The sequence below is a fragment of the Hylobates moloch genome, unplaced genomic scaffold, assembly GCF_009828535.3.
Source record: "Hylobates moloch isolate HMO894 unplaced genomic scaffold, HMol_V3 SCAFFOLD_11, whole genome shotgun sequence".
NCBI lineage: Eukaryota > Metazoa > Chordata > Mammalia > Primates > Hylobatidae > Hylobates > Hylobates moloch.
Genome location: NW_026652286.1, coordinates 79991571 through 80015056, shown reverse-complemented (window position 1 = coordinate 80015056; position 23486 = coordinate 79991571). Strand labels below are relative to the sequence as shown.

At 38.5% G+C, this 23486-nt stretch overlaps 1 protein-coding gene across 4 annotated transcripts in view; it reads left to right on the top strand.

The window, feature by feature from the left end:
• Positions 1–1575: 1575 nt before the first annotated feature.
• Positions 1576–23486, top strand: part of CWF19L2 (CWF19 like cell cycle control factor 2) — a 147894-nt gene continuing 125983 nt past the window's right edge. For 3 of the 4 annotated variants that reach the window (XR_009215545.1, XR_009215546.1, XM_032167291.2), the window contains exons 1-6: positions 1584–1689; positions 3279–3389; positions 4473–4595; positions 18051–18161; positions 19792–19911; positions 22614–22707. Coding sequence is in view for 2 of the 4 variants with exons in the window: in XM_032167291.2 (XP_032023182.1) it covers positions 1585–1689; positions 3279–3389; positions 4473–4595; positions 18051–18161; positions 19792–19911; positions 22614–22707 (664 nt within the window). In the remaining 2 variants the exon portion in view is untranslated. Of the gene's footprint in view, positions 1690–3278; positions 3390–4472; positions 4596–18050; positions 18162–19791; positions 19912–22613; positions 22708–23486 lie in introns of all 4 variants that reach the window. The other variant, XM_032167290.2, reaches the window with a different exon arrangement.

Here is a 23486-nt window from a genome sequence, read left to right as displayed (position 1 = left end):
TTTGGGGAGCTTATGCAAGATTTTAAAGTTTTCTTCATATAACTTTGCACATTGCTCTAGACCGAATGTTTGTTTCCCCAAAATTCTTATGTTGAAACCTAATCCCTAATGTGCTGGTACATGGAGGTAGGGACTCTGGGAGGTGATTAGGTCATGAGGGCAGCACCCTCATGAATTCCTATAAAAGAAGTTCTAGAGAGATCCCTCTCCCTTTCCGCCATATGAGACACAGCAAAAATACTGCCCTCTAGGAACCAGGAGACACCCTCACTAGACAGCAAATAGCCCAACATGTTGATCTTTTCCAGCCTCCAGAACTGTGAGAAATACTTGTTATTTATAAGCCATCCATTGTATAATATTTTTGTTATAGCAGCCTGAACTGATTAAAACACACACGTTTCTAATATAATCACAGTTTATTTTTATTGAATTGATGCAAAACAGTGAAATGGATGTTTTTCTGAATTCCAAGAGAATCTGAGAAGACGTTGATGCTAGTTATGACAAAAATCAGTCAATGTAGTCAGTTGATTAAATATTACAAGGTCAATTAGTAAATTACATTTTAAAATAAAATGAATACTTTCTATTGCATATCAAACAAGTAGGCATTGTGTGCTCAAGATTCAGACTGTCAAGAATGGTAGTGAATGTAGAAACTCTTGGAAGCTTCTTGCAAACACACATTAAATTTTATGAAACCTGAAGAGAAAGAGTATTTACCTCAACCTGGCTTATGTTACTTATTTATAGCGTCTTTAAGGTATCGTTTATAATTAATTCCCCAGCCTTCTTCTTCTTGTAAATGTAAGCTTAGTGTCTTATATTCTCAAAGCACTTCATCACCTTAGAATGTCTTACTCTTCTGAACTTAAAAGTTTTATGTTTGGGCGATACATTCGTAAAACAAAACAAAGAAATCCCCGCACGAATAAATAAGTAACTGCCCATTGTAATGAAAAATGCTTGGATGGATAAGTAAGAGTAAATAATATGAGGTTAGAGGAAAAAATATAATGTAAACTTCTAACAAGTTAAGCACGGGTAAACTGTGAAGTGCAATGCAAAATTCACATGAGTGTTTCATATATTAAATAAAATCCACCAAAACACTGAATCTTCAAGGCAATTCTTTTTTTCCTGCCAGCTTCCACTACCGTTCTGGCAGCCTCCCTTTATCCCACTCCTCCAGCACAGGGAAATATGCTCTGGCAACAAAGCGTACTTCGGCAGAAAACTTTTGAGAGGTACCAACTTAACTTCCAAGAGCTTGTAACTTACTCCGGTGATTTTAAGACGAATTGGTGAGAAAGCTGTTAATATAGTGCAAAGTGCATAATAAATGTATACGGGCATTAATCCTGCTCACAGTCGCATCCAACACCCGAATTAAACCCTCCACCAACCCTTCGAGTCTTAAAAATCTGGGCTGCAGTAATCCGGACCCTACGCGACCTCAGATGTGCGCATGCCCTGTTGGTGGAGCCGTGCTCCTCCTTCCTCGGGTCCGGAAGTCCCGGTTTGTTTGTTAAATTACGACGGTCGTAAACTAGAATTTCCCTACGGCTTCTTAGCTTTACGATGGCAACAAGTATGGCGGCTGCTAGTGGTAGATTTGAAAGTGCGAAGAGTATCGAAGAGCGGAAAGAACAGACCAGGAATGCCAGGGCCGAGGTGTTGCGCCAGGTACCTCTGTTTTGGGGCTTTTGTAGTTATTTATTATTGTGGGAGTTGAGGGTTCCCGAAAGCTAGCCCACTCACCCCTTCCCTCACCTCGTCAGTACTGAATCTCACCTTAATTTGGGTAAAGTCTCCCTTTGCAATGCCGGTAAATCCTTTTGTAGCTACCGGTTTTTTAGATGTTCCGGCAGGTGCCAGTTGCTAATTCTCTTTTCAGGGAGGTCTGTCTCTTTTTCTCCAAGTTACTTTACCTTTTAAGTTACCCATTCTGTACATTTCTATCACTCGGACTGCACACTTTGTAGGTCCCCTGCGGCTTTTAAGGACTCTGCCAGCATGTCTCGCAGCCTCAGTCATTGCTACCGCTGTATCTGAAATGAAATTTTCCTTTTTCAGAAACATGTTCAAGTCATACTTGAATAGACTCAGTTTGACATTTCCTTCTCCTGTCTGTATTGGTATCAATTCCAGACTTACTGTAAGCTCTTAACAATCCAAACAAAAGTTAACACGAATCTCAGTATATTTAGCATGTCACAAAAGATCGCGAAACATTGTATTTCTCACTAAACTTCAGATACATAGAGGTAACATACAAAGAATGGAGAAAGTAAACTACTGAATTATCTAACAATCTATTCAATATGTAAGAAGTGTGGCAACGAAAGAGAAAAGTTGCAGTTAGAGAGCAACAGAGAATTCAGTGAGTGTTTTTGTTTTTATTTAAGTTGGAAGAGTTTTAAACAAGTTTAAATGCAAATGAGAAGGAGCCAGCAGAGAAGAGGGAGAGGAGAGTCTAAAGAGAAAATGACTACAGCCAGGTTTTAAAGGGGAAGAGTGGGCGATTAGTCTTGGGTAGGTGAAATGTTGGTATTGTTTCCTAATTTCAACATATGTAATGTGTGCGTGTGTGTGTGTATATATATTATTCATTCTTTTCTCTTTGGTATTTCCAGCAGTTTTTGGAGGGAGTAAGCTTCGTACGTTGAGATAAATCTTATAGTAGAGCTATGCATAGAATTTGAAAAGGACCAAACTCAGCTTTGGAGTTACAGGGAAAGAGAGGGCAGGAAAGATTTCCTAGGAAAAACTTGCTTTGTTTGACTATATTGAAGAATGGATAAAAATTACCAGTATGATCTTTTGTTTCTACAAAGATGATTCTTCCTGAGGCATTTTTGGGGCTGGGTATTGGGGCTACAGGCATTGCATATTGAAGGCGTGGAGGTCTAACTGTTGGAAAAGTCTAAGGCAGTAGCGATGGGAATGGTGAAGGGAAAAAGGATTCCAAGTCATATTGAAGTAGGGAGCTAGAGAGAGGGGAGGGCCTGGACTCAGTCCCTGGATTCTCTCTGATTGGTAACTCAAATCACTGGAGATTGGAAATGCAGGAGATATTTTTGCTTTGTTTTGTTTTTTAATTTTTTTTTTTTTTTTTTTTTTTACACTGGAGAAGCAAATTCCTGGCAAGGAATAGACATTCATTCATGAGTGGATATTTTTATATAAAAATGACAGAGATTTTTGTTTTCCTTTTTTTGTGAAACGCAGTTGGGTCAATTGCCAGTTTGTCTTTTTTTTTTCTTTGGTTGTAGGCTAAAGCCAATTTTGAAAAAGAAGAAAGGCGTAAAGAACTTAAGCGACTTCGGGGTGAGGATACATGGATGCTACCTGATGTGAATGAGCGAATCGAACAATTCTCACAGGTGAATACTAACAGGTTTACTTGATGTAAGGATATCTGTCCTTTTTTGCACTTATTCAAGTTAATATTGGAGGAATAATTTTATAGAATGTTTTCGTAAGTTACAGAATGAATATCACATAGTTGGCATTGCTAATAGTTTCATCTCTTTGGCAGAAGTAAGATACTGTAATATTTTGGACATTATGACCCAAATTTTGTTATTTGAGTTGGCTAGTAGAAGACTTAGCTTCAAATTTGTGGCCCACTATAGCAAGCTTATAGGCCTAAAAATTTATGCATTTTAAGCTTTATGTATTTATTTTATTTTATTTTTTTAGGTCTCAAGCCTGTTTTCCTATAATTTTTTAAAAAATTATTTTTAATTGACAAATAATAATTGTGTAAATTTATGGGGTACAATGTGGTGGTTTGATCTATGTATACATTATAGAAAGATTCATTTAAGCTAATGAACATATCCATCACCTCATCAACTTATTTTTTTGTGGTGAGAACATTAAAAGTCTATTCTTCAATGGCTTTGAAATAGATAATACATTATTATTAACTGTGGTCATCAGTAATAGATCACTAAAACTTATTTCTAGTGTCATGAAAACTTTGTACCCTTTGATCAACATCTTCCCTTTCCCTATCCTTGCTCCTTCCCCCAGCCTCTTCCTATAATTTTAATTTGTGCTATCTTGTTACGTTTTTTATGGCCTAATAGTCTTGTATAAATTTTTGGGGAGACCATAGAGGGATATTATATGTATGTGTGTTTGTGTGTATATAGATGCATATGTATACATGTTTGTGTATATATGTGTTTATTTGATATATTAATCTACAAATAAAGCCAAAATTTCCCCAGTATTTTTCTGGTAAGAAGTCCCAGTTATATGATTTATTTATAGTGCATATATTATGGAAGGTGTGTTAAGATTTCCTGAAAGATTTTATTTATTTAGACATATTCTTGGTCTTATTTCATCAAAGATTGAAAGTTTTTTAGAATGTGGATTTTTTTTTCTCTCAAAATACATCCTTTTAAATTAAGATGAAATTAAATTCTTTTCTTGCCTGTTCAAAATGATTGTAGGAACACTCTGTGAAGAAAAAGAAGAAAAAAGACAAGCATTCAAAAAAAGCAAAGAAAGAAAAGAAAAAAAAGAGCAAGAAACAGAAATATGAAAAAAACAATGAGTCATCTGATAGCTCATCAGTAAGTATGTACTAAAATTAATCACAGCAGCTATTTGAGAACATTTTATTTGAATGTATAACTTATGGGAAGTTAAAATACAAGAAAACTTAAAAAATATATTACTAGTTATGATATGAAAACATCTGGGAGACATCTACTTGGAGATGTCCAGAAAATATTGGAAATGTTGATCTTGAATTTCAGAGAAAGTTTAAGAGGATAGGGATATGATTTGGGAATTATTGCTAAGCACAGCACTGGATCTTGCCCAAGGCCTGCTATAACAATTACCTGGCTACAGCTTGTGTTCACTCAAGGCCCTGGGACTCTGCAATCAGTAGGTGATGAAGCCAGCCAAGCTTGTGTCTTTCCCTTCAGGGTGGCAAGTTCCCCCAGGCCTGAGGTGGGTCCAGAGGTGCCATCAGGGACCCAGGTACTGGCGTCAAAAACCTTAGACTTGTTCTACTGAACTGTGGCTGAGCTGGCATTCAACCCATGAATGGCAGTCCTTCCCACTCTTCCCTCCCCTTTTCACAGGCAGAGGGGCCTCACCCTGTAGCTACCACCAAAGACCCACAGGTAGTACTGGCAGGCTACCACTGATGTTCCCTTAAGGCCCAAGAACTCTTCAGTCAGCTGCCTGGCCTGGGACTCACCCTTCAGGGCAGTGGGCACCCCCGGGCCAGGGCAGATCCAGAAATGCCATCCAAGAGCCAAGGCCTGGGGCTGGGGACCCCAAGATCCCTCTTGGTGTTCTACCACCCTATGGCTGAGCTAGTACCTAAGGCGCAAGACAGAGCCCCCTTTACTTTTCTCAAGCAGAAGGAGGCTGTCCCCATAGCCACCACAGCTGGGACTGTGCTGAGTCTCACCTGAATCCAGCAAGTCTCAGATACACAGTGAAGGCCACAGTGTAGTACCTGATTATTGGTGCTGGTTATTCACGGCCTAAGGGCTCTTTAGTGGGTACCAGCTATGGCTGAGCTGGTATCCAAGATGCAAGATAGAGTCCTGTATTTACTCTTCTCTCTCCTCTCCTCAAGCAGAAGGACAAGGTCTCTTGGAGCTGCACAATGCGCAGCCTGGGGTTGGGGGAGAGGTGGTGCAAGTACTCCCTTAGCTACCCCAGTTGCCCCCCAACCACCTGTCCATTGGCTCTGAGGCCAGTTTAGCACTAAGAGTCACCAAGGAATTCCACATCCTTGCTAGTACTTGGTATTGTCAGTCTTAGTAATTTTTAGCTATCCTACTGTGTAGTATCTCGTGTGGTATTTCCCTGAAGAACAAGGATGTAGAGCATCATTTTAAGTCCCCATAGGGCATTCTATGTCTTCCTTTATGAAGTCTGATTTACTAAATATTTTCTTTTTTGTTTTTCATCATTTTTTCTTAGTACTTCTGGTATCCTAATTTTTACACAGCTCAAGATGGTGATTTCTCCTATGTTTATGTTATTTTTAAGTTTTTTTGTTTTTTGTTTGTTTGTTTTTAGAGATAGAGCCTCACTGTGTTGCACAGACTGGAGTGCAGTGGCACCATCATGGCTCACTGCAGCCTCGAACTCCTGGGCTCAAGCAATCCTGCTGCCTTAGCAGCCCAGTTAGCTATGACTACAGATGTAGTACAGAAAAGTTGTTTTTGTAGACACGGAGTCTTACTATATTGTCGAGGCTGGTCTCGAACTCCTGGGCTGTAGTGATTTCCTGCCTCAGCCCTCCAAAGTGCTGGGATTACAGGTGTGAGCCACCATGCTTGGCCTCCTATTTTTTTTTTTTCCTAGAAGTTTTATAGCTTTGGCTTTTTTGCTTATTTATAATCCATTAATAATTTTTATTTATGTTGTGTAGTGTCAGTTTATTTTTTTCCCACGTGGATTTCCAGTTTTTCTAGCACCATTTGTTGAAAAGGCTGAGTTTTCCCTGTTGGAAGGAATTTGGGGAGATAGATATGTTAAAATATTCTTTCAATCCATTATGCACTTGGTACATCTCTCTATCCATTTATGTCTTTGATTTTTCTCACAGTGTTCTGAAATTTTTAGTGTGGAGATCTTGCATCTCGTTTGTTATGTTTTTTTCCATTTTGTTTTCTGGAAGCGCTATCGTGAATGGAATTTTAAATGTGTTTACAGCTAGTATATAATTATAGAAGTGATTTGAAACATTAGGATCAGAAAAAAAGAAAAAAAGTGAAAAAAAAACTGCTTTTGATATATTTACTTTGCCTCTTGTCACCTTGTTAAAATTACTAATACTAGTGTTAGTAGCTTTTTTAGTAGATTTCTTAGGATTTCTAGGTAAATGATATGTCATGTGTGAAAAAGACTTTTACTTTTTTCTTTTCAATCTCTGTGCCTGTTTTATTTGTTAATTGTTGTTGCCTTTGTAGCTAGGACTTAAAAGTAGTGTTGAATGGAAGTGGTGAGAGTGGACATGATTGCCTTGTTCCTTATCTTAGGTGCAAAGCATTCAGGTTTTTACATTTAAGCATGATGTCTGCTGTGGGACTTTCATGTATGCCTTTTCAGATTAAGGAAATGATATTTTATTTCTAGTTTTCTGAGAGTTTGTATCTTGAATGAGTATTGAATTCGGTAAGTGCTTTTTTTGCGTCCAAAAGTGTTAAAATTTGCCAGTGAAACGGTTTGGTCCTGGAGTTTCTTTGTGGAGTGGGTTTAACCACGGAGTTAATTCCTTTAATAGTGGTGTTAAATATTTTCTATTTATTCTTGAGTTAGTTTTAGTAATTTCGGTTTTTCTGGGAATTTATTCCGTAGAAATTGTCAAATTTATTGTCATAAAGTTATTTGTAATATTTCCTTTGTTCTTTTAATGTTTATGGAATCCGTAGTGACATCCCCTCTTTCATCCCTGATTTTGGTAATTTCTATTTTCTGTTTGTTTCCTCTGTCAGTCTATCTTGAGGCTTATCAATTTTATTAATCTTTCTTTATTGCCTTTTAGTTTCCTTGAATTTTCTCTGGTTGTGTGTTTTCTATTTCATTGATTTAAACTATATTTTTTCTTTGTGAATACTTATTTTGTGTTTAATTTGCTCTTTTTCTAACTTTCTAAGATGAATGTATCGCCACTGATTGGAAATCTTTTCTAATGTGTGTTTATTTTATAAAATTTTCTCATAGCACTGTTGTATCTCTACATAATTTTGATGTTATATTTTCATTGCTGTCCCATTCAAAATATTTTTTACTTTACTTTTTCTTACTGATGGATATATAAGAGTTTTTAAACTTCCAGATATTTGTGGATTTTTCTAGTTTTTTGGGGGGGGTTATTGACTTTGAATTTATTTATTTATTTATTTATTTTTTTATATATGCTTTTATTTTTCCGTGATTACAAACACAACTGAATATCAAATGCACAAAGTAAGAATTATATGGGGAAAAAAATCAGATACGTTCATATATATATCACCTTTTCAAGGCTATTTCCATCCAGAATAACCTTGATTTGCCAGGGCCAATAGAAGTCACAAAATCACCTTTAGTCAAATTTGTGTGTTTGCTTTCTTCTATAATTCCAATACCTCCATCATCAATGACTTGAGATAGCTGCCAAGGTGTTATATAACCAGTGCCAGTGTCTTCATTCATTCTACAACGAAGGCTGTCACTTCACACTTGGAAGGTTGCACTGCGGCCAGGCAGAGGCGCTCCTCACGTCCCAGACGATGGGCGGCCGGGCAGAGGCGCTCCTCACTTTCCAGATGGGCGGCCAGGCAGAGGCACTCCTCACTTCCCTGACGGGGCAGCCAGGCAGAGGTGCTCTTCACTTCTCAGACTGGAGCTGCTGGGCAGAGGCGCTCCTCGCTTCCTAGACGGGGCGGCCGGGCAGAGACGCTCCTCACTTCCCAGAAGGGGCGGCCTGACAGAGGTGCTCCTCACTTCCCAGACGGGGCGGCTGGGCAGAGGCGCTCCTCGCATCCCAGACGGGGTGGCCGGGCAGAGGCCCTCCTCACATCCCAGACGATGGGCTGGGTGGCCGGGCAGAGGCGATCCTCACTTCCCAGATGGGGCGGCCGGGCAGAGGCGCTCCTCACGTCCCAGAGGATGGGCGGCCAGGCAGAGACGCTCCTCACTTCCTAGACAGGGTGGCAGCCGGGCAGAGGCTGTAATCTTAGCACTTTGGGAGGCCAAGGCAGGCGGCTGGGAGGTGGAGGTTGTAGCGAGCTGAGATTACGCCACTGCACTCCAGCCTGGGCAACATTGAGCACTGAGTGAGCGAGACTCCGTCTGTAATCCCAGCACTTCGGGAGGCCGAGGCGGGCAGATCACTAGAGGTCAGGAGTTGGAGACCAGCCTGGCCAACACGGCGAAACCCCGTCTCCACCAAAAATACAAAAACCAGCCAGGCGTGGTGGTGTGCGCCTGCAATCCCAGGTATTCGGCAGGCCGAGGCAGGGAGGTTGCAGTGAGCTGAGATCATACCGCCGCACTGCAGCCGGGGCAACAGAGGGAGACCGTCGCAAAAAAAGAAGAAGGAAGGAGGGAGGGAAGGAAGGAAGAAGGGAAGGAAGGGACTTTGAATGTAATTATTATTTTATTATACTTTGTATAATTTCAGTTTTTAAAAAGTTTTTGAGACATTTTATTTTCTAGCCTATGATCTATCTTGGTGAAAATTCCATGTGTGTTTGAAATGAGTGTGTATTCTGCCATTGTTAGGTAGTGTCTTATAAATGTCAATTAGGGAAAGTTGATTAATAGTATTAAGTTTAGTGTTAATGATTTTCTGTTCACTGTTCAGTCAGTTACTGAGAAAATAGTATTGAAATCTCTTAATTGTTCTGTGGATTTTACCTATTTCTGCTTTCAGTTTTGTCAGTTTTTGCCTTACATATTTTGAAGCTTTATTAGGTACATAGCTCCTTGATGAACTAACTGACTGTTGTTATGAAGTTTTCGTCTTTATCTTTGGTAATACTCTTGTCTAAAGTCTATTGTGTCTCATATTAATAAAGCCTCTTCAGTTTTCTTTTTTTGTGTGTTTTCATCGTCTTTTTAAAATTCTTTTAGTTTTAATGTATCTTTTTATATATTGAAAGTGTATTTCTTATAAGCAGTGTATAATTGGATCTTGCTTTTTTATCTAGCCTATCAATTTCTTCTTTTTTATTTTATTGATTGATTTATTGATTGATTGACAGAGTCTTGCTTTGTTGCCCAGGCTAGAGTGCAGTAGATCACTGTAGCTTCAACCCCTCGGGCTCAAGTGACTCTCCCACCTCAGCCTCCTAAGCTAGGACTACAGGTGTGCACTTCGACGTCCAGGATATATATATATGAGTTTTTAAATTTCCAGATATTTGTGGATTTTATTAGGTTTTTTTGGTTATTGACTTTGGATTTAATTATTATTTTATTATACTCTATAATTTCAGTTTCTAAAAAGTTTTTGAGACATTTTATATTCTAGCCTATGATCTATATATGTTTTGTAGAGATGTGGTTTTGCCATGTTGCCCAGACTGGTCTCAAAGTCTTGACCTTAAGCAATCCTCCCACCTGGGACTCCCAAAGTGCTTGGATTACAAACGTGAGCCACTGCATCTGGCTTCTTCCTTTTTTTTTTTTTTTTTCTTAAGATGGAATCTCACACTGTCACCCAGGCTGGAGTGCAGTAGTGCAATCTTGGCTCAAGGCTCTTACTTTTCAATTAGATGTTTTTTGTGCTCTCTAATCTGTTAGCTGTATATGGCTTTTAAATTTTTTATTAAAATTCATTAAAATTATATCAGCCAAATTTATGTGGCTACTATATTGGACAGTATAGATATAGAAAAATTCTGTTGAATAGTACTGGTTTAGATTATTTATGTTTAATATAATAATTGATATGGATGAGTTTAAGTCTACCATGTTGTTTTTCCTTTTCTATTTTTTGTTTGTTCTTTTTTCCTTTGTTCCTTTCTTTTCCTGTCTTTTGGACTGAGTGTTTTTTAGCATCCCGTTTCATCTGCTGTAGGCTTATTAGGTATACCTTATTTATTTTTAATGACTGCTTTAAGTCTTATGCATATTTTAACTTACCATACTCTATTTTCAAATAATATATAATTTTACTTTTATAATTAGACCTTCACCAAAATATACTTCCTTTTTCTCCTACCATATTTTTTGCTATTGTTGTCATATATTTTACTTCTACATATGTTATAAACCTGCATTATTTATAATTTTTAATGTCATACATTCTTTTTATTTTTACTTTAGTCAGTTATCTTTTAAATAAGTTACACGTGTGAAAAAAGTCTTTTATATTTACCCACAGATTTATCATCTCTGATATTCTTTATTATTTTATGTAGGTCTGAATTTCTGTCTAATACCATTTTCCTTTTGTTTGTAGAACTTCCATTAATATGTATTATAATATGGATTTGCAGACATTGTATTCTCTCAGCTTTTGTTTGAGAATTTCTTTTATTTCATCTTCATTCTTTTTTTCTTTCATCACAAACTCAGAAGTTCCTACTAGCAGTCTTCATTTTTCAGATACTTGGCTAGATAAGGAATTTTAAGTTTATAGTGTTTTCTTTTTGCACTGTAAAATGTCATCCCATTGTCTTCTGGTTTGCATTGTACATATTGAGAACTCTGTAGTCATTGTAATCTTTTTTCTCTGTATGTAGTGTGCCTTTTTATTCTGGATGCTTTTAGGGCTTTTTTTTTCATTATTATTTTTCAGTGAATCAATTGTGATATGTCTTGGTATTGATTTCTTTGTGTTTATTCTGCTGTCTTAGTTCGTTTGGGCTGCTATACCAAAACAAATTGGGTGGATTATAAATGACGGAAACTTATTTCTCACAGTTTGGGAGGCTAGAAAGTCTAAGATCGAGGCGCTGGTAGATTTTGTGTCTGGTGAGGGTTCAGTTCCTCAGAGATGGCTGTCTTCTCACTCTAACCTCATATGGCAGAAGGGAGTGCTCTTGGGCTATGTTTTATAAAGGCACTAATCCCATTCCCAGTCATCTCCCAAAGGCCTCACCCCCTACTATCATCGTCTTGGGGGTCAGGATCTCAACATAAGAATTTGGTGGGGGTCACAAACATTCAGAGTGTAGCATCTGCCTTAGGTTCATTGTGCTGCTTTGATTTGTGAGTTTACAGTTTCCATCAAATGTGAAACTTTCAGGCTTTTTTCGAAGTGTTTTTTTTCTGTTCCCTCTCATTTTGGTAGTCTCTTTAAAATAATGTCTCACAGGTTGATGAGCCTGTATTCACTTTCTAGCCTTTTTCCTTTCTATGCTTTGGGTTGGGTATATTTTACTGCTATGTCGTGAGCTTCAGGTTCACTGGCCTTTTTTTTTTTTTTTTTTTTGAGATAGAGTGTCGCTCTGTTGCCAGCGGGAGTGCAGTGGCGTGATCTCAGCTCATTGCAACCTCCGCCTCCTTGGTTGAAGTGATTCTCGTCCCTCAGCCTCCTGAGTAGTTGGGATTACAGGTGCTCGTCACCATGCCCAGCTAATTTTTTGCATTTTTAGTGGAAACAGGGTTTCACCATGTTGGCCAGCATGGTCTCGATCTCCTGACCTCGTGATCTGCCTGCCTCAGCCTCCCAAAGTGCTGGGATTACAGGCGTGAGCCACTGCGCCTGGCCCACTGGCCTTTTCTTTTGCTGTGTCTAGCTTACTGTTATCCCTATCCAGTGACATATTCATTTCAGGTACTGTATTTTTTTTTTATCATTAGATGTTTCGTTTGGATTTTTCTAATGTTTTTCAGTTTATCTCCTTATTATCTTTACATTTTGCCTTCCTTGAACATATTTATGATAGCTGTGTTAAAGTCTTGGTTTGCTGTTTCATTCTCTCTTGTTTTTTCCTGTTCTGTTTCAATTAAATGATTTTTCTCTTGAATATGGGTCACATTTGCTTGCTTCTTTGAATGTCTAGTAACTTTTTTTTTTATTATTATACCTTAGGTTTTAGGGTACATGTGCACAATGTGCAGGTTTGTTACATATGTATCCATGTGCCATGTTGTTTTGCTGCACCCATTAACTCGTCGTTTAGCCTTAGGTATATCTCCTAATGCTGTCCCTCCCCCCTCCCCCCACCCCACAACAGTCCCCGGAGTGTGATGTTCCCCTTCCTGTGTCCATGAGTTCTCATTGTTCAGTTCCCACCTATGAGTGAGAACATGCGGTGTTTGGTTTTCTGTCCTTGCGATAGTTTACTGAGAATGATGTTTTCCAGTTTCATCCATGTCCCTACAAAGGACATGAACTCATCATTTTTTATGGCTGCATAGTATTCCATGGTGTATATGTGCCACATTTTCTTAATCCAGTCTATCGTTGTTGGACATTTGGGTTGGTTCCAAGTCTTTGCTATTGTGAATAGTGCCGCAATAAACATACGTGTGCATGTGTCTTTATAGCAGCATGATTTATAGTCCTTTGGGTATATACCCAGTAATGGGATGGCTGGGTCAAATGGTATTTCTAGTTCTAGATCCCTGAGGAATTGCCACACTGACTTCCACAATGGTTGAACTAGTTTACAGTCCCACCAACAGTGTAAAAGTGTTCCTATTTCTCCACATCCTCTCCAGCACCTGTTGTTTCCTGACTTTTTAATGGTGGCCATTCTGACTGGTGTGAGATGGTATCTCACTGTGGTTTTGATTTGCATGTCTAGTAACTTTTAATTGGATGCTGAACCCTATGAAAGTTATATTATGACTGCTGGATTTTGTTGACTTCTTCAGAGAGTATTGAGTTTTCTTTTGGCATACAGTTAATTACTTGTGAATTAGCTTAATCCTTTTCAAGGCTTGTTTTTAAGTTTTGTTTGTATGCATCTAGAATAGCTTTAATCTAGTACTGGTTTAGCCTTTCTACTAAGGCATGACCCTTGTGGGTTCTCTGCTGATTGTCATGGATGTTCAGCGAGGTTTCTTTATTCTGGTTGGCAGGAACTAGAATGTCTTCCAGCCCTTTGTGAGCTCTAGGGATTGTTCTGCTTACAGCTCTTTGGTAATTGTTTTCTCCATGGTAATTTTTCTTTGCCTGACCTTGTGGACTCTCATCCTCAGCATGTTCAGCTTGGTCTTTCTTTAAAGACTCCAGGGGTCCTTTAAGTAGATTTCTGGCACTCTTTCTCTGTGTAGGTTCCCATCTGCACTTTTGTTTCAGCCTTCACAAAGTTCAAATTCAGTTTCCTTTGCTCAGTGAGATTTTCATGTTCTGCTTGGGTTACCCCTTTATGCCACAGTCTAGAAAGTGCCTTTAGACAAAAAGCTGTAGAGATTGTAGTTTCATTTTTATTCCATTTTGTATATATTTCTAGTTTGATGCCATTTACTGTCAAGGACAGAAGCAGAAGTCCTCAAGGTCCCTTGATTTTTGCTGGTAGCACTTTTCTGTCTTAGTTCCACCTTCTAGGTTTTGACCACTAGACAGAATTAGAGGTGTGGTTAATTCTGAAGGCTGCACAAGAGAAGGAGAGCCCTGAAGGCTGTGTTAGGTCAGGAGGCGTATTAAGCTTGATGGTTAATGAGTTCAAGGTAAAATGGAGATTGAAACTAAAATTAGCAAGAGAACTGAAGTCGTAGCATGGGGAGCATCAGTTTTGCTGAAGTGGTAAGGTGAGCGAGTGCATAATTGTGAAAATGAGTATAGGTTGCTGCTTAAAGTTTCTGACTAGTGCTATTGAAAGAGTAGAAAAAGACATTTCATTTAATTTCAGTTTGCATGTATCAAATGCTTATTCTTTGCCAGACACTGTTCTAGACATGGGGAATATAAAAATATATTTTTAAACCTTTGGGGAACTCATTTCCTAATTGTATAAATAGATACATAATATTAATAATATGATTTTGTAGTAGATTTTGTAGAAGATGTTGGCTTTATTTTCTATTGTTACTGAGTTTAGCATACCATCCAACATGATGCCATGGTAGTACAGGGTATTAAGAGGGATTTCATTTGCTAACTTGTTGATTAAATGATGCTTGAATTGAGACTAGATAGATTAATAAGCATTAGGCAAATAAAGGTGTGCTTGGCATTTCATGCATAAGGAATTGCAAGAGCAGAGACATGGAAGTATGAGATAATATGAGCGTGAGTATGTGTGTAAGTATGTAAATATAACTATAAGCAATTTGATAGTACTAAATTATAAAACAAGAGGAGGGGGTGAATGGAGATGAAACTGTAAGAATTAATAGGGCCTTGTAAACCAAGAGCTTTGACTTTATTCAGTAGGGAATGTATCATCTAATTGGGTTCAGCTGCATTTATTAGAAAATCTCAGAATAGCCATTGATTATGCAAGATAGAAATTCATTTTTCTCTGATATGAAATAAGTCAGGTAGGCAGTCTAGGGCTAGTATGGTCTTCTGGGACCTACGCTTCTATTGTCTTGCTTTTCCATCATCCTTACGGCGTTGCCTCTTAGTCCAGATAACAGGAAAGAAGATGCTCTTTTTTTTCTTAACTTGACTTCTGGAAAGTCCCATAAAATACTTTTGTTTACATCTTATTGGACACTTGATCATAAGGCTTCACTTTCTAGCATGGGAAGTATATTACTTCTCCAAATAAAATGGGATTCTGTTGGTAGGAAAGAAGAGGAATAACTAGCAGTCTTTGTGATGGGAAGCCCTAGAAGAGAAGTACGGTGGTCAGATGTTCCCTTTATATTACTGTAAATGTATTTGGGGTGAGGGGTTGGAGAAAGAAGGGGAGCAGGAAAGATGAGTCCAGAAGATTAATTAGGTCTCCTGGAATCAATTGTCTAGGTGAGAGATAAGATCTGATCTAGGGCTACTACTTTTTTTTTTTTTTTTTTTTTAAGGCGGAGTTTTGCTCTTGTCGCCCAGGCTGGAGTGCAATGGCACGATCTTGGCTCACTGCAACCTCCGCCTCCTGGGTTCAAGATATTCTCCTTCCTCAGCCTCTCAATTAGGTGGGACTACAGGCGTACGCCACCACACCTGGCTAATTTTTGTATTTTTAGTAGAGACGGGGTTTCACCATCTTGGCCAGGATGATCTTGAACTCCTGACCTCATGATCCACCCTCCTCGGCCTCCCAAAGTGTTGGGATTACAGGCCGCTGCACCTGGCCTGGGGTGCTACTTTAAGGATCAAAGAAGAGAATATTAGTTGGTATTTTGGTTGCAGGTAACAGAAACTAAATATAAATTGGATTTTGCAAAAAAGGAGGATTTATTATTAGAGTACAAAATTCTCATAAGACATATAGATGTAGGAATGCAGCTAGGCTTCAAGAATAGCTGGAATTAGAATTGTGAATGGTTTTTGCAATTTTCTTACCATTTTTCATTTCCCCTACCCTGAGTTCTAGTTTTTAAAAATCTTTTGCTGATTTCTATTTCTCATGACAGAAATGGCCTCTCCCAATGCCTTCCCATTTCTTAGTTTTAAGTAAGCCCGTTTAGACCTGATTTCAGATTCCTGAGGAATGGCTCAGGTTGATATGAATTGGGTCAGGTACCTACGTTTCAACTAATCAGTAGTGGCCAGGGATAGAGGTAGGCTCGTATGGTAATCATGTATTCACTGTGTGGTGTATTTAATAAATATTTTAAAAATGAAAATGGTAGGCTTGAATGTGTGAGGTAACATGATCCTGAGTTTCTGACTTGGTTTAAGTGGGTGGTTGGTTGTTCCAGATAACTCAGTTCAATACTATACAAGGAGAAGTAGATTTTGTAGAAGAAGAGGATGGCTTTATTTTCTATTCTTACTGAGTTTAGCATGCCATCCAACTACAGTAGACAATTAGTCGGTGAAACTTTGGTTAGACAAATTTGAAAGATATCAGCACAATTTATTGTAGTTCAGGCCATCAGAATGGATTTAATGGCCCAAAGGGAATGTTTAGACGTTAAAAAATGTCATGGGCAAAGAATGGAACCCCAAATAACATAGATATTTAAGGGCTGAGCAAAGGAGGAAGAGTTCATGAAGGAAATGGAGAAGAAACAGAGTGGGAGGAGAGCTGAGAGGTGTCATGGAAGCCAGGAAAGTGAGTCATCAACAGAGTTGTATTGAGCAGAGAGATCTAGAGAGCTGAAGACTGAAACGTTTTGTTGAGTTTGGCACAGTGGAAGCCATTGGTGAGTTTGGAGAAGTTTCAATAGATTAATGGGGACAGTAGATGTATTGTAGAGTTTTGAGAAAATGTATGAAAGTGAGAGTGTGAAGGCAGTGCATGTAGACTACTCTTTCAGGAAGTTCATCTTAGAATGGAAGCTGGAAGATTAATTCCTGTTAAAGGAGGAATATATAGGGTCAAGGAAGGTCCCCCTTCCCTCCTTAAAAAAAAAAAAAAAGGGTGAGAAGTGCTTGAAATTATTTCTAGGCCATTAGGGATCTTTGGTTGATGCCGTGAGAGGAGAAGATAATTGATGGAGCAAAGTCCTGGAGGAACAGAAAGAGTTGTTATCAAAATCTTTAGAGCAAGATCTGCCTTAAACAGGAAGAGTTAACTGGAAATAAGGATAGGCACAGCCATAAATGTGTTGGGCGGTGGGTAGGAAGATAAGGTGGCCACAGTTTTCTTGATGAGGTAAAAGAAGACATCATTTGCTGAGAATATGGGAATTGGTATAAAGCTTCAGGAGGTGTTGAAGAAGATAATGTTATCTGCAGTTTTAGATCAAGGGAAATCTCAAAATGTGAAACTTAGGGGCAAACAGCAAACTCGTTTACCTGGGTGTTGTTTCCTCTGTTCTAGTGAAGCAGAGATGGGAGTAACTACTTGATGTTGGTAGGCACTGAAGCTCTGTGCTGAAGTGAGGTCTCTACTTGGCGGTTCCCGTTTTTGTTTTTTTGCCTTTTCTTGGCTTGATAATAAATGGATGAGAAAATAAAAATAATTTGGCTGTGTTTTGTGGGCTTAACTCAAACTAGTGGGTTTATATGTTTTTTCTTTAAAAAAATTTTTTTTTTTTTGAGACGGAGTCTCTGTGGCCCAGGTTGGAGTACAGTGGTGCGATCTCAGGTCACTGCAACCTCCGCCTCCTAGGTTCAAGCGATTCTCCTGCCTCAGCCTCCTGAGTAGCTGGGATTACAGGCATGCGCCACCATGCTTGGCTAACTTTTTTGTATTTTTAGTAGGGACGGGATTTCACCATGTTGGCCAGGCTGGTCTTGTACTCCTGACCTCAAGTAATATGCCTGCCTCAGCCTCCCAAAGTGCTGAGATTACAGGTGTGAGCCACCACACCCAGCTCTTTAAAATTTCAATCCCATTTTGTAAAGGGGAAATGTAATACATTGTAAGATATTGGATTTGTATTGGATTTTGCAAAAAAGGAGGATTTATTATTAGAGTACAAAATTCTCATAAGAATTTTGAGTGTAAGAATTTTTTTCTACGATGTTGAATTTCTACCACTTAACAGCACACAATTTTTATATCAAAGTATGCAAATTTGACAATTTCACTTATGCTAAATGTTCTTAGAGCTCTGAAGATGAGTGGGTTGAGGCTGTTCCATCCCAGACTCCTGACAAGGAAAAAGCCTGGAAAGTGAAAGATGAAAAGTCAGAAAAAGATGACACCCAAATTATCAAGGTAACCAAGCCACTTGATTTTCTTTCCTTCCTTCCTTCCTTCCTTCCTTCCTTCCTTCCTTCCTTCCTTCCTTCCTTCCTTCCTTCCTTCCTTCCTTCCCTCCTTCCTCCCTCCCTCCCTCCCTCCCTATCTCCCTCCCTCCCTATCCCCCTCCCTCCCGCCCTCCCTCCCTCCCTTCCTTCCTTCCTTTCCTCTTTTCTTTTCTCTTTCTTTCTCTTTCTTTTCTTTCTTTCTCTGTTTCTTTCTCTCTCTGTCTCTCTCTCTTTCTCTCTTTCATTCATTTTAGAGACAGGGTCTCACTCTGTTGCCCAGGCTGGGCTGCAGTGGCACAGTCAGAGCTCTCCACAGCCTCAACCTCCCAGGCTCGAGTAATCCTCCCACTTCGACCTCCCTGGTAGCTGGGACCACAGTTGTGTGCCACCACGCCTGGCTAATTTTTTTATTTTGTGTAGAGTTGGGGTCTCCCTGTGTTGCCTAGACTGGTCTCAGACTCCTGAGCTCAAGCAATCCTTCCACCTCAGCCTCCCAAAGTGCTAGGATTAGAGACGTGAGCCACTGCACCTGGCCTACCACTTGATTTTAAGGAAAGAAGTATCAACTTTTGAGAATAAATTAATATGAAAATGAAAGATGATTAAAATTTCTTCAGGAGAACAATTAGACTTTGAAAACAATATACTTTAGGAATAATTTTGGCAGTAATGCTGTTTGCTGAATGTTTAGAACCCCCTTCCCCTTCTACTGTGAGAAAGTGAGTGTTCCTCTCTATTCTTGTTCCTTAGAGGCTTTCATGCTTTTGATTGTTGGTAAGAAGTGGCACTTTCCCCTTATGTCCCTAAAGCCTTGTACTGTTATCTCTGTCTGACCCTTCTATAGTGAGTAGAGTTCCATCACAGTTTTTTTTCCCTTCACCTCATGCCTTAATTTTCTTAACAATACTTAACAGTTGAATAGTTCAAAAATTTTGGGTTATAGTTCATCTGCCTCAGGAAGAATGTAATTTGTCCACTGTTAGCCACAGGTGAAGGAAGAAAGGTGAACAGGAACTAAGTTTGATTGCTCGTTGTGTGCCAGGCTTTGGGCTGGATGCTTTAGACCTGTTATCTTGTTTACTCTTTAAAACAATCCTAGGCCGGGCGCGGTGGCTCACGCTTGTAATCCCAGCACTTTGGGAGGCCGAGGCGGGCGGATCACGAGGTCAGGAGATTGAGATCACGGTGAAACCCCGTCTCTACTAAAAATACACACACACAAAAAAATTAGCCGGGCGTGGTGGCGGGCGCCTGTACTCCCAGCTACTTGGAGAGGCTGAGGCAGGAGAATGGCATGAACCCGTGAGGCGGAGCTTGCAGTGAGCCGAGATCATGCCACTGCCCTCCAGCCTGGGTGACAGAGCGAGACTCTGTCTCAAAAAAAAAAAAAAAAAAAAAAAAAATCCTGAAAGGTAGGGATTTTATACCATTTTATAGAGGAGAGACTAAAGTATAGAGAAATTTAGAAACTTGCTTCAAGTTATATAGCCATGTAGGACTTGTTTCAGATTTGATTGCCTCCAAAGTCCCTGCTCTTATTACCAAGTGTTTATTAAATTCTAATCAGTTCAGATTGAAATGGCTGCCTTTTTTAACAGAGGGATGAGTGGATGACTGTTGATTTTATGTCTGTTAAAACTGTGTCATCATCATCACTCAAAGCTGAAAAGGAAACCATGAGGAAAATAGAGCAAGAGAAAACCCAAGCACTTGAACAGGTAAGAGAATATTTGAAATGCTTTAACTTTCTAATTTACCCTTAAACTTATAAGACATTTATATAAATGCAGTTTAACTTGTAAAATACCATCTTATTTTTTATAGTATTTAATACAATTAGTGAGAACAACTATGAAATACATCAGTTTAAGAAAAATAAATTTCCTATAGGAAGTGAGTTTAAAGGTTTACTAGATTTATAAATCTAGGGCATATGTAAAGTTGAGTGAATATTGAATTTAAGTAAATATCATTAAATTGAAAGTGAACTCACTCAACTTTTGTTTCAGTGTACATACTGAATTAGACACCATAAAAATACTTCCATTTCAAGACATCTAGAAATTCTGGTGGATAAAATGTAAAATCAGCATGCTTGTTTTATACTTTATTGTTGTCACTTTGCTAGTAAGGAAGCAATTGGAAATCTGTAGAGACCAAAAAATGAGGCAAAAGCATGAATCCAGAGAAGTAAGGAAGTGCCGAAGCTGGTGACTTTCCTAGGGGCATCACACAATCCTGGTAACCTGGAATTCCAATTTATACTGTACCAGGAACATATGTTTCTTTTCCAGTACTCAGTATCCGTAATTGTCAAACTTTATATATTTTTTATCAGCCTAATAAATGGGTGAGAAATGGCATTTCATTGTTTTTGTATGCATTTATCTGATTGCTACCAGAGAGGTCTTTTCATGTTTTTTGGTCATTCAGATTTCTTGTCCTGGGAGCTGCTCGTTTATGTTTTTTGCTTACTTTTCTACCAGGTTGTTTGTCTTTTTCTAACTGATTTGTAGAAGTTATTTATGTTTTCAATCCTTTGTCTTTTATACATTTTCGGATAGTATCTCATAATTTGTCTAGCCTCTTGTCAGTTGTCCTCCTCAGTATGCAATTCTAGCCTTTTTTGTCCTGTTGAGTATCTTATGTGTATGTTTTTGAGAGTCTAAGACCATTGGAAGAAATTCATTGATTATAGATATTGAAAGATTTTGTGGTAAACTAACAAGGGAGGTGACAGAACCTTTTTTGATACAAACTAAGAAATCAAATCTTTATGGTTTTGTATATCCCCTTAGGTTAACCTTTAATTTAAATTTTGTCCTTTGAAGGTTCTTTTTCGTCAGCTCGTGGATACATTTAAAAAAGCCCTTTTAAAAACAAATTTTACACAGCATTTTAATTTTCAGTAGTATATTGTATTCCTGGGAACTAAAGTTCCTAACATTTAGCTTGTTCCATTTCTTGCCATCCTCTTGCCGTTATTACTTCTTGTAGGAAGCATTTTCTAACCCCCCACTGCCAGGGTCAACTTAGGTATCATTAGTATGTAGTTCTTTAGCACCCTTTACTTTGATCTCACATACCTATATTTATATTTTGATTGTCTTTCCCCTTTCTCTAGACCATAATTTATATAATGGCAAGGACCATGGCCGCCTTACACATTACAGTCCCAGTGCCTGGCATCGTGCTTAGAACACAGGAGACGCTTGCATTGTGATTAGGCTACTATCATCTCTTGCCTGGATTACTGCCACAACCTTCTGACTGAACTTGTGCCTCTAATCTTGTTCTGCAGACTTTCCTCCATGCTGAGCCCAGTTTGCTCTTTGTGTGATATGAAGCTGATCACGTTCATGAGTCTCTTTTGGCCCCAGCATGAAACCCTCACAGCAGTTCAAAATGGCTCACGTGGCCCCAGTCCCTGATTATTCTACAACATAATCTCTTGTCATTAGTCACTCACAGTTTTAGCCAATTAGAATTATTTTTAAGTTTCCTGAAACTGCTGCACCTTCTCTTTCTGTATTGTTTTAAGAACACACTGTTATTCTTTCTACCTGGAACATCTTTATGCTCCCTCCCCCACAAAAAAAGAAAATGCAGTTAATTTCTGCTCATCCTTAGAGTGCACATATTACTTCCTCTAGGAAGTCTTTGATCCTTCAGTGTGAGAGGGATTTGAATTCCTTGTGCTTCCTAAGTACTGTATATTTCTGTCTTCAAAGTACATGTCTGTTTTTATTGTCTGTATTCCATACTATACTAAAAGCTAGCAAGGGCTGACCAGGATTTTTGACAGTTAAATCTTCTGCAACTAGCACAGTTTTAAGATATAGTAGGCATTAAATAAGAACATTGAATGAATGTGAATTTAGACATTTCCTGTAAGTTACAGAACAGCATATCTTAAGAATGTTTTATTGTCGCTGGGTTGGTTGGTTGGTTTGTCTGTTGTATTTTTCATATGTTTCGCCATGTTGGCTACCCTGGAGTCATACTCTAAGTTTTTCTATTTTCCTCCCTTTCTGATCCTTTATCCCACTTTCTTTTTCTTCCTCTTCCTTCTCCTTCTTCTTTGTCAAATAGAGGATTGAGTTATTATCATTGATCTATACAAAGTCCCTCTCTCATTTATTTTCTTTAATTCCCACTCCCCATTTCTATTCCCCGTCTTCCCATGTGCAACCTTCCTAATATGTTTGATACGCATCTTTTTGTTTGTATGTATTTTTAGAAAATGTTTATTGTTTTGTGTGCAAAAGAAATTAATAAAAAAAAGAGATCTACAAAAAAAAGTGTTTTAAATGATTTTCCAGGGTTATGACTATTAACTGGGTCTCAGATTTATTATTTGTTAATTTTTTATAATTTGTTAATTTTTTGAAATTTCACCTCTGAAAATAATTTGTTCTAGTCCAAACTGATGGAAAGAGAATTGAATCCGTACTGGAAGGATGGTGGGACAGGTCTTCCACCTGAAGACTGTAGTGTGTCATCGATTACTAAAGGTATTTCTACATTTTGATTATAGACACACAGGCTTTTTTTTTTTTTAGTCTCGGTCTATCACCCAGGGAGTGCAGTGGTGCGATCATGGCTCACTGCAGCCTCCACCTCCCACTAAAGTGATCCTCCCACCTCAGCCTCCCAAGTAGTTGGGATTACAGGTGCATGTCACCACTCCCAGGTAATTTTTTATAGAGATGGGGTTTCACCATGTTGCCCAGCCTAGACTTGAACTCCTAGACTTAAGCCTTGACCTAACCGCCTTGTCCTCCCAAAGTGCAAGAATTACAGGTGTGAGCTACTGCGCCTGGCCTCAGGCATTTCTTTTGGTATTCTAAGTGTATGACCTGAGTTTACATATGAGAAAGCATTGATAAAAATTTGCAGTCTTTGGAAGCCTAATTTAAATTATTAGTACTTTGGAAGATCGTTTTAATTATGATGTATTTGGGAGCAGGTTAATTAAATACATAGTTTTATACTTGAAAATATTCTCATATATGAGTTTCTACTTAAACTGGATTAATACAAAGTATGATTCTATGAGTACATAATAATGCATTTGGTTTGTTACATTCTATAACAAAATGTCAAAAGTATCTGAAATTTCATGAAAATAATGTGTAAAAACGAAATATGTGGTTTATATATTCAGAATTTCCTACTTTTCTAGAATTCTTAAAATTTGTATTGACCTTAGGAGAGTGCTATTGTTTTCCAGCAGATGGAGACAAAATATTTAAATGTCACATAAGCATACTTTATAACACAATTTTAAAAA